This window comes from Ipomoea triloba, chromosome 4 (assembly GCF_003576645.1).
Source record: "Ipomoea triloba cultivar NCNSP0323 chromosome 4, ASM357664v1".
Lineage (NCBI taxonomy): Eukaryota > Viridiplantae > Streptophyta > Magnoliopsida > Solanales > Convolvulaceae > Ipomoea > Ipomoea triloba.
Genome location: NC_044919.1, coordinates 2403636 through 2418730, shown reverse-complemented (window position 1 = coordinate 2418730; position 15095 = coordinate 2403636). Strand labels below are relative to the sequence as shown.

General features: G+C 36.7%; 3 protein-coding genes across 3 annotated transcripts; 1 reads left to right on the top strand and 2 right to left on the bottom strand.

Annotated features, from left to right (window-relative positions):
- Window positions 1–1313: 1313 nt before the first annotated feature.
- LOC116017867 (transcription factor bHLH91-like) lies at window positions 1314–2822 on the top strand (the record flags this gene model as incomplete). Its single annotated transcript, XM_031258519.1, has 3 exons — window positions 1314–2120; window positions 2197–2610; window positions 2721–2822. Coding segments are annotated over 3 exons (1323 nt in total), but the record flags the coding sequence as incomplete, so codon positions are not given.
- A 996-nt stretch (window positions 2823–3818) lies between these two features.
- On the bottom strand, window positions 3819–10375 carry LOC116016784 (protein transport protein SEC23). The gene is made up of 13 exons (XM_031257186.1): window positions 9814–10375; window positions 7981–8259; window positions 7374–7547; window positions 7117–7278; window positions 6835–6977; window positions 6313–6388; window positions 6061–6236; window positions 5884–5965; window positions 5571–5648; window positions 5241–5402; window positions 4881–5144; window positions 4479–4583; window positions 3819–4204 (listed from the first exon to the last, which is right to left on the bottom strand). The coding sequence occupies exons 1-13, from the start codon at window positions 10261–10263 to the stop codon at window positions 4061–4063; spliced, it is 2295 nt and encodes a 764-aa protein (XP_031113046.1). The 5' UTR covers window positions 10264–10375; the 3' UTR covers window positions 3819–4060.
- Window positions 10376–11420: 1045 nt separating this feature from the next.
- LOC116015202 (probable xyloglucan endotransglucosylase/hydrolase protein 30) lies at window positions 11421–14139 on the bottom strand. Its single transcript, XM_031255225.1, has 4 exons — window positions 13804–14139; window positions 13473–13573; window positions 12971–13179; window positions 11421–12173 (listed from the first exon to the last, which is right to left on the bottom strand). Exons 1-4 carry the CDS (start codon window positions 13991–13993, stop codon window positions 11648–11650), a joined length of 1026 nt encoding a protein of 341 aa, XP_031111085.1. The 5' UTR covers window positions 13994–14139; the 3' UTR covers window positions 11421–11647.
- Between the last annotated feature and the right edge of the window lie 956 nt (window positions 14140–15095).

Sequence of the window (15095 nt, the reverse complement as noted above, 5' to 3'; positions counted from 1 at the left end):
TAAGTAAAAGGAGTCACATTAAACATAACTTGTTACAATGGACTCTGAAATTATTTTTAAAAAAAAAAAAGATTTGTCCAATGAAAATTTTGAATGATTAATTAATAAGACACTTTGTATATAACCCAAGTTCATTCAACTCAATGGCTAGACTTATATTCTATCTATTTAAACATTTAAAATCAAAATATTAAATAATGGTTTGGCTAAGAAGATACCATGGTTTGTTGATCCAAGATTCCTCACCCCGTGTTTTTTGGTTTATTTTGACAATTGAGTGTGATAGAGTGACTTAGCCACAATATTTGTAGTTGGTTTTTTTTGTTTTTTTTGTTTTCCTGAGTACCCAAAAATATTACATAAAGGAAAATTGTCAAAAATCTTATTATTGAGCTCTATAAAGCATGATGGTAAGTAGGAGATTACAAGTTCCAAATGTTTATTAAGAAAAAGAAGATAGAACTATAAAAGGAAAATTTGTAGGGCACTAAAAGAAGAAAAGAAAAAGTGTATGTAAAGGATTGAAAACATCAAAGGCCTAAATTTGCAAAGAAATGATATTGGTTGGTTTGAATTGCAAATCAGAGAGGAGAGAGAGTAGAGAGAGAGAGAGAGTGGTCCCCAGTTTTCTTGCATGGAATCTCAGTAACAAACTAAAACTTTTTCAGCTCTGCCAAATTAAAACAAAATCATTCTTGCAGAAACAACATATCTGCATTTCAGTCTCCCCAACCCAAACCAACCAACAATCCCCATTCCCTAAAATTTCTGTTGTTAGGGCGACTTATACGTCAGTTCTTTCATCCACACCGTCCATCTCCACAGGGTAGCCACAAAGGAGAGATTTCTCAAACAAAACCATCCTCTCCCCCCCTTATAAAGACTGAGAATTCTGTGTATAAAAAGAGAGGTAGTGTTTGCTCCCAGAAAAGAACTCCATTCTTGTCTTATTGTGAGGAAGATCAGACTATCAGACCACTGATTCTTGAAAGTTATTGTTACCCAATTCAATATATAGGGTTTCCTAGCTAGGGTGGGTGTTTTTTTCCTTTCTTGCTGAAAAAGTTTTGTGCTTTATTCTTCTTCTTCAATTCTTCATTGTACTTGAGGTGTGTCATTATTGTTTTAGCAGGTTTGCAGACAAAATAGGGGTGGGAAGAAAAATGTATGTAGAGAGTAGTGATGGTGACTGTTTTGATCCCAGTGTGGGAGAGGGTGGGGGAGTGGTGGTGATAGGTGAAGATGGGTTCCCTCAAAACCCTAGCTTTCCCTTGGAGGAGGAAGAAGAAGAAGGGAACCCTTATCATCATCATCACCATAACCATAACTCTTCGGAGCACGACGCGGCGGCTGCCATGGAGATGGAGCTTCAGCAGCAGCTGAATCTTGAGATGGATCAGTGTTACGATAATGGTCATCACCAGGGTGATCCTCATTTCATGCAGAAATTGGGGCATGAGGGGGGGAGTGTTGTGGTGAATAATCAAGGGCTTTCAAATTGGGAAGAATTAGGGTTTTCTCATCAGTTCCACCAAGGCTCAACTGAGCTGCAGAATAATAATGGTCATCATCATCATCATCAGCCACAGAGCTTTCAAACTCATCCCATGCCTGAAACCCCAGCAGCACCAGACCTGCTTAACATGTTCCCTTTGCCAAGATGCTCTCCATCTTCTCTGCTCCCAAACCCATCCTTTTCCTCAACCTTCTTGACCTCATTAGGCCTGTTTGGGGACCTCCCAGCACCAGATAATGGTGCATCACCTTCAACTGTGGTGTGTGACCCTTCTTTGCTGCCTTTAAACCTCCCCCCACAGCCCCCTCTTCTGAGAGAGCTCTTCCACTCCTTGCCACAGGGTGGCTATGGTGGCTTTGGGGCCTCAAGGAGTGGCTCCTTGTTTGGTGAGGTGGATGAGAGAGAGGTGAATGGTGCTTTCTACCAAACTGTGGATGGCAGGGATTTTGAAAATGGGGTTTTTGAGTTGACTGGGGATATGAATGTCTTGGCTAAGAATAGGGATGGGAAAGGCACCAAACACTTTGCCACTGAGAGACAAAGGAGAGTCCATTTGAATGACAAGTATGAAGCTCTAAAGAAATTGGTCCCCAACCCATCAAAGGTAGTTTTTTTAATTTAGCCCTCCTCCACTTATAATAATTCATTCAATAATCTTTGCTCAAACTCTCCCTCCCCAGAATGATAGGGCCTCAGTTGTGCATGATGCCATTGGCTACATAAATGAGCTGAAGAGGACAGTGGCTGAGCTCAAGATTCTGGTGGAGAAGAAGAGGTGCAGCAGGGAGAGAATGAAGAGACACAAAACAGAAGGCTGCAGCTCCATGGAGGGTGGAGATCTGAAATCTGTGGAGGATGTGGACCAATCCTACAGTGGAACCACACTCAGAAGCTCTTGGCTTCAGAGGAAATCCAAGAACACTGAGGTCGATGTTCGCATAATCGACGATGAAGTCACTGTCAAACTTGTCCAGCAGAAGAGGATCAACTGCCTCCTCTTTGTCTCCAAGGCTCTTGATGAACTCCAGCTTGATCTCCACCATGTTGCTGGAGGCCTCATTGGTGATTACTATAGCTTCCTCTTCAACTCCAAGGTTTGCTCATTTTCAATTATATTCCCAGTCCTAATAATCAGTAATCACCCCTTTCAATTCTGGTCTCAATCAGATTATGGCATATATATATATATATATATATCCTGCAGATTTGTGAAGGCTCTACAGTGTATGCCAGTGCTATTGCCAATAAGCTGATTGAGGTTGTGGACAAGCATTATACAGCCATTGCACCAACCAGTAGCTACTGAGATGGAAGCTAAGCCATTGAATGTCTGGTAATTTTCTTGATTTACCCATAGATTAAATAATCTTTGAGTGACCGAGGAAAACCCGCAACCACTACTCGAGGCCTCGAGAGTGTGCATTGGGTAGACCCCACCTTGTAACCACAAGGAGGTAAACCAGTCTAGGTTACACATAGCTGACCGGCATGAACCAAGAAGGCTAATAGACCGCTCCTAGTGGGAGTCGAACTTGTAACCTTATAGTTACCAAATCAACTGTCTGGGGTTAAATCTTTATATGATTAGAAATGGTGAAAAATGGATGAATGGATGAAAGCTGATGTTGTTTTGTGGAATAATTGCAGATTGTGTAATTAAAGGATGGTATGTGAGAAGGTGCTAACCTCCATCCAGGAAAGATTGAAAGGCAACTTTCTTGAAGGACCCTTAGAATAACCATTAACTCTCTCAATTTATATGGTAGCAATAATTACTGCAAATAAAGATATATATGTCTGAACACAAGAATTAGTGTAGTGTAGCGTAGTGTTATATTAACATATAATTAATAGCTTTAGCTTGGTAGAATGAATGAATTAATGAATGTATGGAGGTTTCTTTAGTGGTGATCATCTACGGTTGCAGGATTTATACATAAATGCTTGTGGTGCTCCATTTGGAATGTATGAACTAATGAACGAGACTAAATTTCTTTATTATTTTTTGGTCTCGGGTTTCCAGTGCTGACTGGCCCGTTTTGACAGCTCTAAACATTTATCACTTTAAGCGATTCCTACTGAATTGCCAATAACAAGTGACCTTCAAAGAATGCAAACCAAAAGAAAGACATTCACCATGTGTTGCCGTCCAATAAGTGCAATAATTCATCATATATATATATACTTGTAGGTAGAAGGGAGATCTTAAGATAAATATGTGACAAGAAAATAAAATATTATTAATATTATGAAATGGTGATGGTGTTAAATGTTAATGTTGAACAAAAGCTGGTACTAAATCTGCACATTTCACTTGTCTATCATATCATATATTATTGAGACCAAGCTATAGAAGCTGCTGCATTACAATATCTTTTTTCCCAGTAACAGATCCAAACTGAAATACCAATTAAATTAAAAAGGTCTTTTATGTATTACTGTATGTACACAGTCAATTCAAACAAAAATATTACAAAATCGGTTGGGTTGGGTTGGGTTTGTATTATAACTGCTAACCTCTTGGAGATGTAAGAATAGTTTGTTCTAATGAACTGCCAACCGCTGAAGATGATCCAAAAACACTTCAAAACTAACGTCATCTGTGAATATGATATCGCCTCCCGGAACAGGAGGGGCGTCTGAGTTGTATGTGGCCGAAGGATTCAACTTGGCGAGCAAAAACCGAGCCTGCATGATTTCACAACTCCAATTACTAATAACGAAAGGATGCTTTCGTAAATTGCATTACTTCCAAGGGTCTGTTAAAGTTTATGCATCCAAGATGCTTGCAACTTCCAGGGATTCTTTGTTTATCTTTTATTTTTTGGTGGGAGTTAGAAAAGCTAGGAATATAGCAATGGTGTTATTATAAAAATAAATAACAGATGTAGTAAATACGAAGTATATCAATAAATTAAAAGCAGCCTTGAAGTAAAAGATAACTTGTATAAACAGTAATTACCTGGGATCCATGCTGATCGCAAATGACCAGACGAGGTACTGGGAATCTTTCTCGGATAATTGATTCTGCATCCTCCCGAGGTGTTTGCAATAACTGAGCAAATGCCTGTAAAATCGGGAAGATTAAGATTATGCAGCTTTAAGATGCGCAATCATAACTTAAGACACTAATCCTAGTGAACCTACTTATCGTAAAAGCATTTACACAACTAAGGTAGGTAGAAATTTTATACCAGAGCCGAGGAACTTCTATGTTACTAGATTACAAAAGCATAATCACAATTAACAAACTCTAGAGAGAACCTACCAAAAAATGACACAATTATACAAGTGGTTCAAAGATGCATTATTCATAGACCACACTTGGGCCCATTGAATGACAGTATAAAGGTGTAAAGACTACCTGGTGTTCAGGCTGTTCATGGTATCCAGCTTTTCGCCATTGAGCAATGGTTGATCCATGAAATACAACAATGGTGAAGTAAGAATCCAAAAGAAGAATTCTATCAGCAGCAATTGAGCCCACATCAAGAAGAACCGGTTCGGGGACAGAATGGAAGGAGTAGGAGATTAAAGAGGGTTGAATCATCACAACAGAATTTGAAACATTTTCCCGGTTCAGAATCATTCTATAATAAGCTGTCTCGTCTGGGCTATTGCCAAAGACCTAAATTTGAAACCACGGAATCAGAACTAAGTTCATAATGGGATATAAATGAGCAAAGTGTAGACTCTAAAGTGAAATAGAAGCATTGGCACTTACCTGAACAAATTGAGAACGCCGTAGATGAAATAGAAACTGTGGAAATATTGAGAAACGAGGAGAAAGACTAAAAGATGAAGGACTGTCCTTTTGGTAGTCACCAAATCGGGAGCACATATGTATCAATGACTTATCCAGCCATCTTATAGGGTCAAATTCAGCCTGAACAGTATAGAAACTTAAGATTTCAGGGAATCCATTGTTAAGGAATAGCAGTGCAAGATTCAAATAACAGCAGAACAAATAACATCAAAATTGCACCCATCTCTTTAAAATAAATAAATAAGTCTAACAGGAGAGCTTTTAACTGCTTTGTCAGATAAGGAGTACCTCAGTTTCCATTTTGAAAGAAACTTGGCGTGCCATTACTACAGCAGCAGTTTCTTGATCAAATCCAGCAATTAGTTCCTAAAGAATACAGCATACAGGTTATTACTTGAAGGACAAAGTAAATTAGCCATATCTACTTGTTTCTTTTATTATACATACATATATGTATTTTTATTTTTAATTTGTGATAGTTGCACAGATGTATGATGTGCCAATATAAGATCACCAATCAAACAAAATGAAGTAAAGTAACACTAATGAATCCAATAATATAAACTTATAAAAAGCAGCAGAGGCAGCATTGTAAACTTGCCTGTATGCTTCCAGGTCCAGCAACCCATCTTCTGGAGAGGGTACTAACACGAAGCCTCATTAGTCCATTTGTATGCTGATAACTGCAAAACATCCTTACTAAGTCAAAAAGTTTATTACGCCAATGTGAAAGAAGCTGCACATATGTTGTCAATGAACAATTGATAGAAATTCATACTAAGTCAAGAACTGGAAATAAAACTGCGTGTTCGCAGATTGAGCAATAGCATCTGGGTTCTCCTTCTTGCTAATTTCAAACACTATACATAAGGATGTAGTTCTGTCAAGACCACACATCTTCCATGCTGTGGTATTTCCCTGACCAATAACAGTTTCAGAGCACAGAGGACCTTTCTGCAAAAGGACACAAACAAATTGAAATCCAATAGACATTTATGTAAAAACAGACCTTGCAAAACTGGAAGTATACCTTTTCAAGTGATGCACAAGGACCAATAACTCCATGAACTTTGATATCTTTTGAGCAGTTTACCTCAAAAATGCCACTGCATACAAGCAAAATTAGAATTTGACTTAAAATAATGGTAAAATTTAAACAGAGAGGGGATAAAGAAAACATACTTAAAAAACCAGAAGCAAAAATAGAAGTGGGTTTATCAAATATAATACTGACATGCCACTTATCCAAAATATAGAAATTTGTGTGTGTGTGTGTGTGTTGTATTGAGTATTGACATGTCAAAACAGGTTATTAGTACACCTGATAAAATGAATAATATAAATAAACAGGAAGGTCCTTTAAATGACAATAAAAGGTTATGAAATTTCGTTTAAAAATAAAATAAAATTAAGACCCTGACTATTGAACATAGCAGAAGAGATCCTAATTGCTGGTAGAATTGTAGAAAGAAACAAATTGATGACCATCCAAAACATCAACTTAAGTTCACAATGCAAAGTTAAAAACAAAGAGGTCTTGATGAAGCCTTACTTTGAGGATAGTCCCAGATCATTTTCTCCAGACTTGAATACTTTTCTTAGTGAATCCTTAAAGACTTTATGGCCAAAACTTTCCGCCAAAACAACAATCCCTCCAGTCTTTTCAATTGTTACTTTAAGTTCAGCAAGCCCAACCTAACATATGTGAAGAATGCTCAATGTGACAAAAGCAGTATTGCATAATATGAAAATTATAACCATTTACAGAAGTTTGTTGAACAATCTGGGATGTCCAAGAAAGTATTTTACAGTTGAAAATAGAGAAGGAAACTACCTGATCCAGAGCACAGGCAAATACGTCAAGTACATGTCCTTGGTGTACAAGCTGCTTTGAAAGTACTTCATAAAACTTTACAGCCTTGTGATATAATGGGGCAGAATCTTTGTCTAAATCCTTGTGGGACCGTATAGGTTCAGACAGGCTCTTTGAAACAATCTGCAGTATTCAAAGACATAGGGTAATTCAACAAGAAATTGTATGCTAGCATTCTTCAGATACTTAAAATCCAAAAAATGGAGAGAAAGACTTACAGCACCTGGCCCTTCTGTTGAGGGCCCACCTAGAAATGCCATGATTCTGGCCCCAGAACCAGGAACACATACTCCCAACAAATGAGCAGCCACACTCAATGCAGTGCCAGTGCACCTAGCTGCTCGTTGATCTGCAGGCACAGGCCAAGGATCTCTTTGAAGCTCTTCCAATATCTAACAGAGTAAAAAAGGGCAAAAAGTATAGATGTGAGAATGCATAATATCACACTATGGGGCTTATAACATATCATACTTCTTGAGAACAAAATTTTTGAGACTGAATTGGAAAAGAAAATTTCATTATAGACTTCAATTCACTCCTTTATATCCAATCTAGGTGACTACATGGATTCTATATCTCCACTCATAGAAAAACAAATGATACCAACAACCTAGGCATCTGTGAATGTTATTAAAGGTGAACATATCAAGCCTTTTTTCATGCATTTACCAATGCCATTAAGAAAATACACAATGATTGAGAAAGAAATGAACCACCGTACAAGAAGCTCCAATAGTTTCTATATAGAATTAAAGTATGCCAGTGAATTTCAATGTTTACATAACACATACAAATAGACGTGCAAAGTGGAATGAAGGAACATACTGAGTTGAGTGTAAATTCACACTCTGATGCCGGCAACAAAAACCTTGAAATACTCTCCTGTGAAAGCCCATCTCTTGCACCTGCAATGACCCCAGTAGTTGGTTTTGGTTTCTTGAGAAAGAAACCCATCTGCTCCAAAATTTGGTCTTTAGTGATCTCTTTTGACCCCTTGAACACATAAACCTTTGGAATCTGCCCAAAGCCCAGCTCATGAACTTGAACATATGAACCAAAAGTAATTAACCCAATCAAGCAATTCTCAGGCAATGTGCCTAACACCTGCCATGAAGAAAAAAAGTGACATTTAAGAAACGAAATGAGCTGAGTTGGAGAAAAAAAAATTCTCTTCACTGTTCCAACAAATGAATATGAAAAGGAACATATAGAGATAAGTGCAAATGAAGCTAGTTTCTCAATTTAAGAATAAATTTGCATATTTAACAGCAAATGAAGTGGTTCACATATAACAATTTACTCTTGTCCGATGTTAGAATACAAAATATTATGGTGTTATACACTCACAAGTCATAAAATTTTGTAAAAAACAAAAAATAAATAAATAAATAAAACAAAAATATTCCCAAGAAATCTACAATTATCACAACATTCTCTACTACATCCATGAACCTACCACAGCATTTCTCCACTACCTATACAAGCACAAGTGCATGTATGCATGTGTATAACTGTCTGAAGGAAAAATCGTAGACAAAACCATACTGTTACTATTCCAACTTAGCTAACAAATTGTAATAGTCATAGACCCTTAACACCAACCTGACACTCACAAAGCACAAAGCACAGGCACCTTTTCTGCCTTATGGATACTGCTGTTTTAATACAATTCAAAATTCATTTGTTGCTACTATATAGATTTCAAGTATTCATCTTTTGCAAATCAATCTCGAACTCCCCAATAACCCCACAACGATTTTCCTGTCTTATTTAACAAACATGAACTATCTAGTCTATGATTCTATGAACATTTAAGGTGTATCTACTCCAAGTATCCGAATTTATACATCCTATCTTAGCTCCATATATTACCATCTCAAAAAAGTAAGTACAATGCAAATTGAAAGCCATTCATTCAACACGCAAACACAAGCACACCTATCTATTGCGTGCGAAATCAATCTCGAACTCCCAAATAAGCCCACAACAATTTTCCTGTCTTATTTAACAAACATGAACTATCTAGTCTATGATTCTATGAACATTTTTGGTGTATCTACTCCAAGTATCCTAATTTATACATCCTATCTTAGCTCCATATATTACCATCTCAAAAAAGCAACTACAATGCAAATTGCCATATATTACCATCTCAAAAAAGCAACTACAATGCAAATTGAAAGCCATTCATATCTCAAAAAAGCAACTACAATGCAAATTGAAAGCCATTCATTCAACAGGCAAACACAAGCACACCTATCTATTGCGTGCAAAATCAATCTTGAACTCCCCAATAAGCCCAACAATTTTCCGTCTTATTTAACAAACATGAACTATCTAGTCTATGATTCTATTAACATTTTTGGTGTATCTACTCCAAGTATCCTAATTTATACATCCTATCTTAGCTCCATATATTACCATCTCAAAAAAGCAACTACAATGCAAATTGCCATATATTACCATCTCAAAAAAGCAACTACAATGCAAATTGAAAGCCATTCATATCTCAAAAAAGCAACTACAATGCAAATTGAAAGCCATTCATAACAGGCAAACACAAGCACAAGCACACCTATCTATTAAGTATCTACACATATAAAAATTAAAAAATATATATATTAATTAAAAAAAACGAAGAGAATGAGAAGTGGATGCCTGTAAGAGGGAGGATTTGAGGAAGCCAATCTCCTCCTCAATGAGGCAGGTGTCGATGACGAAGAGGAAGACAGGGCTAGTGAGGGCGGCTCTCTCGGGGGCGCTCTCGTATTCAATTGTGGTGTACTGAGGGAAGAGCTCGGCGGGCATGTTAGTGTCGGAGATGGACTGGTAATTGGCGGGGAAATGGTTGCGCTGCAAGCAGAAGCAGCAGATCCACATCTTGGTGGTGGAGAAGTCGACGACGGAGAAGGGATTGAGCACCGATCGGCAGTTCCTGCAGCGGAGCGGAGCATACGGGAGGACCGGGTGGTCCGGGAAGGGTTTTAAGGGAGTGTAGATGGCCGAGACCGGAATCACGCATTGCGCCGCCTCCGATTTCGTCCCCGGCAACACGTTCCACGGCATCCGCACCGCATCTTGAGCTTCCAGCTCCAGAAACTCCGTCATCTTTAACGGCCAACGGCGGTGATCGTCGCAAATCGGCCCTTCCGATGGTGGCGCTCGCACGGCGTTACAGCTCACAGCGACTAAAAGTTAAAAGACTTGTGAGTGCTACGATGATGGCCGAGGGGAACAAATAATATTAATCATTAATTCATTGAATTACAGTTTCCGAATTTCAGTCCTATTTTAATTAAAATAAGTTTCTTTAAAAAATCTGATTTTTTTTTTTTTTGGGTGTATGACCTTCTACTAAAAGAAAAAGGATTTCACAAAATTTACAAGTCTATTAGAAATAGGGTTCATGTTTGGTAGACGAGTGTTAACTAATTGGATTAGAGTGTATATATAACTAATAAATAACATTAGTTGATTGTAGAAATGTATTTGGTAAATTAGTTGTTAATGGATAGCTGTTTGGTATAATTTCTTTTCTCAAAAAATTAATTGAAAAAATTTTCTTTGAACATCTTTTTTAATTTTCGCATTTTAAAATTACAAAAAAAAAATATTAACCAAGTACTTATATTGATTTTTTAACAAAATCAAACAGTTAATAGTAGTCAAATAAATTAAAATTAACTGATAAACTAACTATTTTATCAAACAAGACCAATATAATCAATATAATAAATGTAATATAATAAGTGTATTGTTAGTGTAACTATTATCTTATAGGTGGTTTTTTAGTCATTTTACGATATATGTTTAAAATGTCTATTAGAGATGCTAAATAGTTAATTTTGTTTTTATTTTCAATGTCACTTTCGTAAATAAGTTAAAAAAGAGATTGTCATTCTATAAAATAAATAGATGATGAAGATTAGATTTAAAATCTATTATTTATATTCTAAATTATAAGGGCCTTACATTTTTTTTTTTAATTTAGTGTAATTAAGTGTGTTCATCTTTTATTTCAAAAAAAAAAAAGTGTGTTCATCTTTTTGTAATTTTCTTCTTATCATTTTATGGTTTAGTAGTAAAGGGCATATATGAAATTATACCTCTTTAATTATTTACAAAAAAAAATAATATGTAGTCACTATTTGAATATGTGTTTTGGACACAATTCACCATAAGAATTAATATGCACATCTAATAAGTAATTTGAGATGTCGCTCACATAGACCCTATCATAATTGCGCTTATAACAATATATATTATGCAGTACAATATTTAAATTACATATTTTACTCAATGGAAAATTACAAATTGTGTAAGTGATAATGTTATTGTTTATTTATTTACACAAATGGCAAACTTTCTCTCTTAGTTGACAATAATTAACCAAATCCAAATCAATTCAATCCCATAAAAATTATTTAAAAAAAAAAAATTCAATCGATCAAGTATATATATTTATATATGTTCTGTAAGTATAATTACTTAATTAGTCTTGGTCTTGGTTACTCCCATAGTTGCTTCTCTCAAACACGTCACTTCTCGACGATCTCTTGCCACGGCGGTGGTGGCGCTTCTCGAACTTGAGCCGGCCGGTCTCCTTGAACTGCTGCCGCTCCGCCGCGTCAATCACGCACTCCGGCGGCGGCACGGCGTACCTGACGGAATCGTAGCAGTAGGAGTAGTACATGTGCTTCTGCCGGAACCTCTTCATGGCCCGTCGTTGCTTGGGAGTGACGTTAGCGAAATCGGCGCCTTCGAGATCGCGGTGATCGTCGCAGGCGCCGGGGACGAGCTCCTGTAGAGGATCGGCGGCGCATCCGCGGAGGACGAGGTCGGTGAAGTGGGCGACGAAGGGAGCGTACTTGTAGTTGACTTTGTAGCGTCCGCCGGAAGTGGCCCAGTCGGAAGCGTCCCAGATGGTGGCGTATAGGCCCATCGGCTTTTGCGGGAAGTCTCCGCCCATGGCGTCGTTTCGTATCATCTCTCTAATGGGAACATCATCTATGTAAAATCTGCACGTAATTAAGCATGAAGATTAAATGTAATACATAACTAACCCAACAGGCTAATTCAGGTGGGCAAGTGAGCTTTGTTTGTGGACAGAATTTTAGGAGAACCTCGTTAAGTCCCCACAAAATAATAAATTGAAAATTTTACATTTTTCATGTTACTCTCTCTGTCTCATTTTATCTGTTCTAGTAACTATTAATTAGTCAAACCAACTCTTTTTTCTTTGTTTATTTTTTTCTAGTATTTTTTATTTATTTTTAAATTTGATTTTTGGTGTTTAATAGTACTTTTAGTATAGTTTTTAGATATATAAATTTTGTATACTAATACTAAACTTAATATTATGAAAAATTAAATTAAAAATAACTTCGGTCTAAACACATAAAATGGGAAGAAATGAGTATTATTTAGGCTGCAATTATCGTCCTTTTACTAATAAAGTAAAAGGACCATTAATTATTTACTCAAATTAAACTAATAATAATTTGAATGACTTGCTATGTCTAAATTATGCACCAATATCCCCTATATATAGTGTTATATATACATAGAGATATATTTTAATTAATTTTTTTCCTTAATCACAATAAGTTTACATGTGATCATATATCTCCTCAAAGCCTATACCATAAATATGCAGCCATTGTTGAACAGTGGAGAGCTGACTTAGCAATGAATTGAACAGGTCAAGTTTCATGTGCAGCACAGCCCACAATCTCTAAATTTCAATGGAAGTTAGGCAGAAAATGGAAACACTAATCATTGCTTTGCAAAATAAAAATTGATTCCATATACTCACATGATGGTTTGGTTGGTCCATAGAATACTGTAGCGGTGGAACTCCTTGGACGGATCAAACCACAGCAAATACCTCTCTTCCCTTCCCCTACTCGTGCTCCCATTCCCATACATGTTCGTCTGAAACCGCCATGGCTTCCCCTTCACGTTTCCCAGAAATTCAAAGTCCAATTCGTCGTGCGTCTTCTCAAACACGTCCGCGTTCGTCGTCTACCGCCAAAAACACAACCAAAACATACTTTAATTCATCATCTCAGCCACTAAAAGCATAATTCTCAATCAAAATATACTTTGTTTTGATTAAAAGTTTAAACTGATAGTCAAACTTTACAATCAAAATATGTTCTGTCTCAATTCATTCAAAATTTAAACTGATTGTGAAACTATACTGATCAAAATATGTTTGATCTCTTGTTAAAAGTTTAAACTGATAATACAATGAAATTATATAATCAAGTTTTGTTCGATTTCTGTTAAAAGTTTGATAGTGAAAGTATACATACATAGAAGGCGACGACGATTCCTGCGGTGTAGTCCGATGGGAGCTTTATCTTGGCACTGAAGAAGCCATGGCTGTATAGATCAGAAGAGCGGAAGCCAGAACCTGCATATAGATGCATGGATCATCATATCATACACTGTAAAGTTGCCGATAACTCGATCACTTTTATTGGCAAGTGTATATATATATATATGGTAGGGATTGCAGAAATTACGGTTATGGGAGATGAAAATAAGTTGGGGAACTAGTTACTTTAATTAGTTTCTATGCATATACAGGGAGTAAAATTAGGGTTTATTATGGATGATGATCGGAGAGAGTGCTTTGCTTGCCTGAGAATTGGTTGAGGTGGAGGCGGACGGAGTCGTCGTGGGTGGAGCGGAGGATGTTGGATTCGCCGTAGAGAGTGGTGAAGCCTTGGTCGAAAGGAGTGGTGGTTACGTCAAACGCCGCCGCCGTGTAGGAGAGGAAGGCGACGAGGAAGACGGCGGAGGAGTGGAGGAGAGAAGGCGGAACCGCCATGCTTTTCTCTGTGGGAAAAATGGTGAAGACGACTGTGGGTACGGTTAAGGTTTATGTTTGCGTGTAGATAGTGGTGGGTATATATATGGCATTAAGATAGAGAGAGGGAGAGTGCCTTTTTGAAAGGGAGGGAGAGAGAGAGATACTTAGAGATGATTGATTAATGGATTATAGCAATTGTTTAATGATAGTGGTTAAAGGAGGTACTATAGGGTAGGCACAATTGGGCAGGGGCATTTTGGGAAATGCATGTGGGGACATTGCTTATATTGATTATTTCGTAAATCATGGTAAATCGGTTGAACATATATATATGCATGTGACTAATTGAACTGTCCATACGGACTTTTTATATTGATTCTTCCTAAGCCAGAGATACTTAAATAGAAAGAATCTACTTCATCATTACGGCTCTGCTAAGACATGCGATTTCCAAGCAATTATGCATTATCTAAAAAGATTTGCTCAAAGGATAAGGTGAACCAAAAGCCAAAACTTTCGATCATGCATAACATAGAGAGACATTAGCCCATTAGTTTATAACTTGATTTTACTTAGCTTCCTAATTAAACACATGTTTCACTTGAATTTCCATTCATGGTGCATCAAATGAAAACCATCTAAGCCAAATAAAAAGGTTATATCCATTATCAACGATGGCCAAGTCGCACCAAATCCCTTGAGAGGAGAATCAAAGTATATATTGCATTTAACCCAATCTAGCTGGGCACAATCAAGAAAAGATATCAATTAATTCGCACAAGTTGATATTTACCTCTTTATAATTATGTTTAATTGAGTAAAACCATTGTACAAATATATTATATATACCCGTTTAATCTTTGTTATAGAAATTTAAAAAAAAAAAAAAAAAAAAAAACTTTTTCTTATCTATTTGCTCGGAGTAGTAGATAAATGTTGAGTGCTACATCTAGAATGCCCAATTGACCAATAATTTTTTAATTAAGAGTTATTATTAGATGCATATTAAATTATTATAATTTTAAAAACATTTTCAGTCATGTTAGAGATTAAAATAAAAAAGATGCATTTCATAACAATCATTCAACATTTAAAAAAAAAAAAAAAAAAAAAAAAAAAA

Bases quoted from the DNA above. Each gene is read 5' to 3' on its own strand.
- LOC116015202 (XM_031255225.1), bottom strand. From the start codon at position 13,993: ATGGCGGTTCCGCCTTCTCTCCTCCACTCCTCCGCCGTCTTCCTCGTC. The intron at 13,574-13,803 runs GCAAGCAAAGCA...ATCTATATGCAG, and splicing joins CCACCTCAACCAATTCTCAG to GTTCTGGCTTCCGCTCTTCT. The intron at 12,174-12,970 runs GTGAGTATATGG...AATTACGTGCAG, and splicing joins TGGACCAACCAAACCATCAT to ATTTTACATAGATGATGTTC.
- LOC116016784 (XM_031257186.1), bottom strand. From the start codon at position 10,263: ATGACGGAGTTTCTGGAGCTGGAAGCTCAAGATGCGGTGCGGATGCCG. The intron at 5,649-5,883 runs GCAAGTTTACAA...TGTATTCTTTAG, and splicing joins CTGGACCTGGAAGCATACAG to GAACTAATTGCTGGATTTGA. The intron at 5,403-5,570 runs GTACTCCTTATC...TATACTGTTCAG, and splicing joins CTTTCAAAATGGAAACTGAG to GCTGAATTTGACCCTATAAG.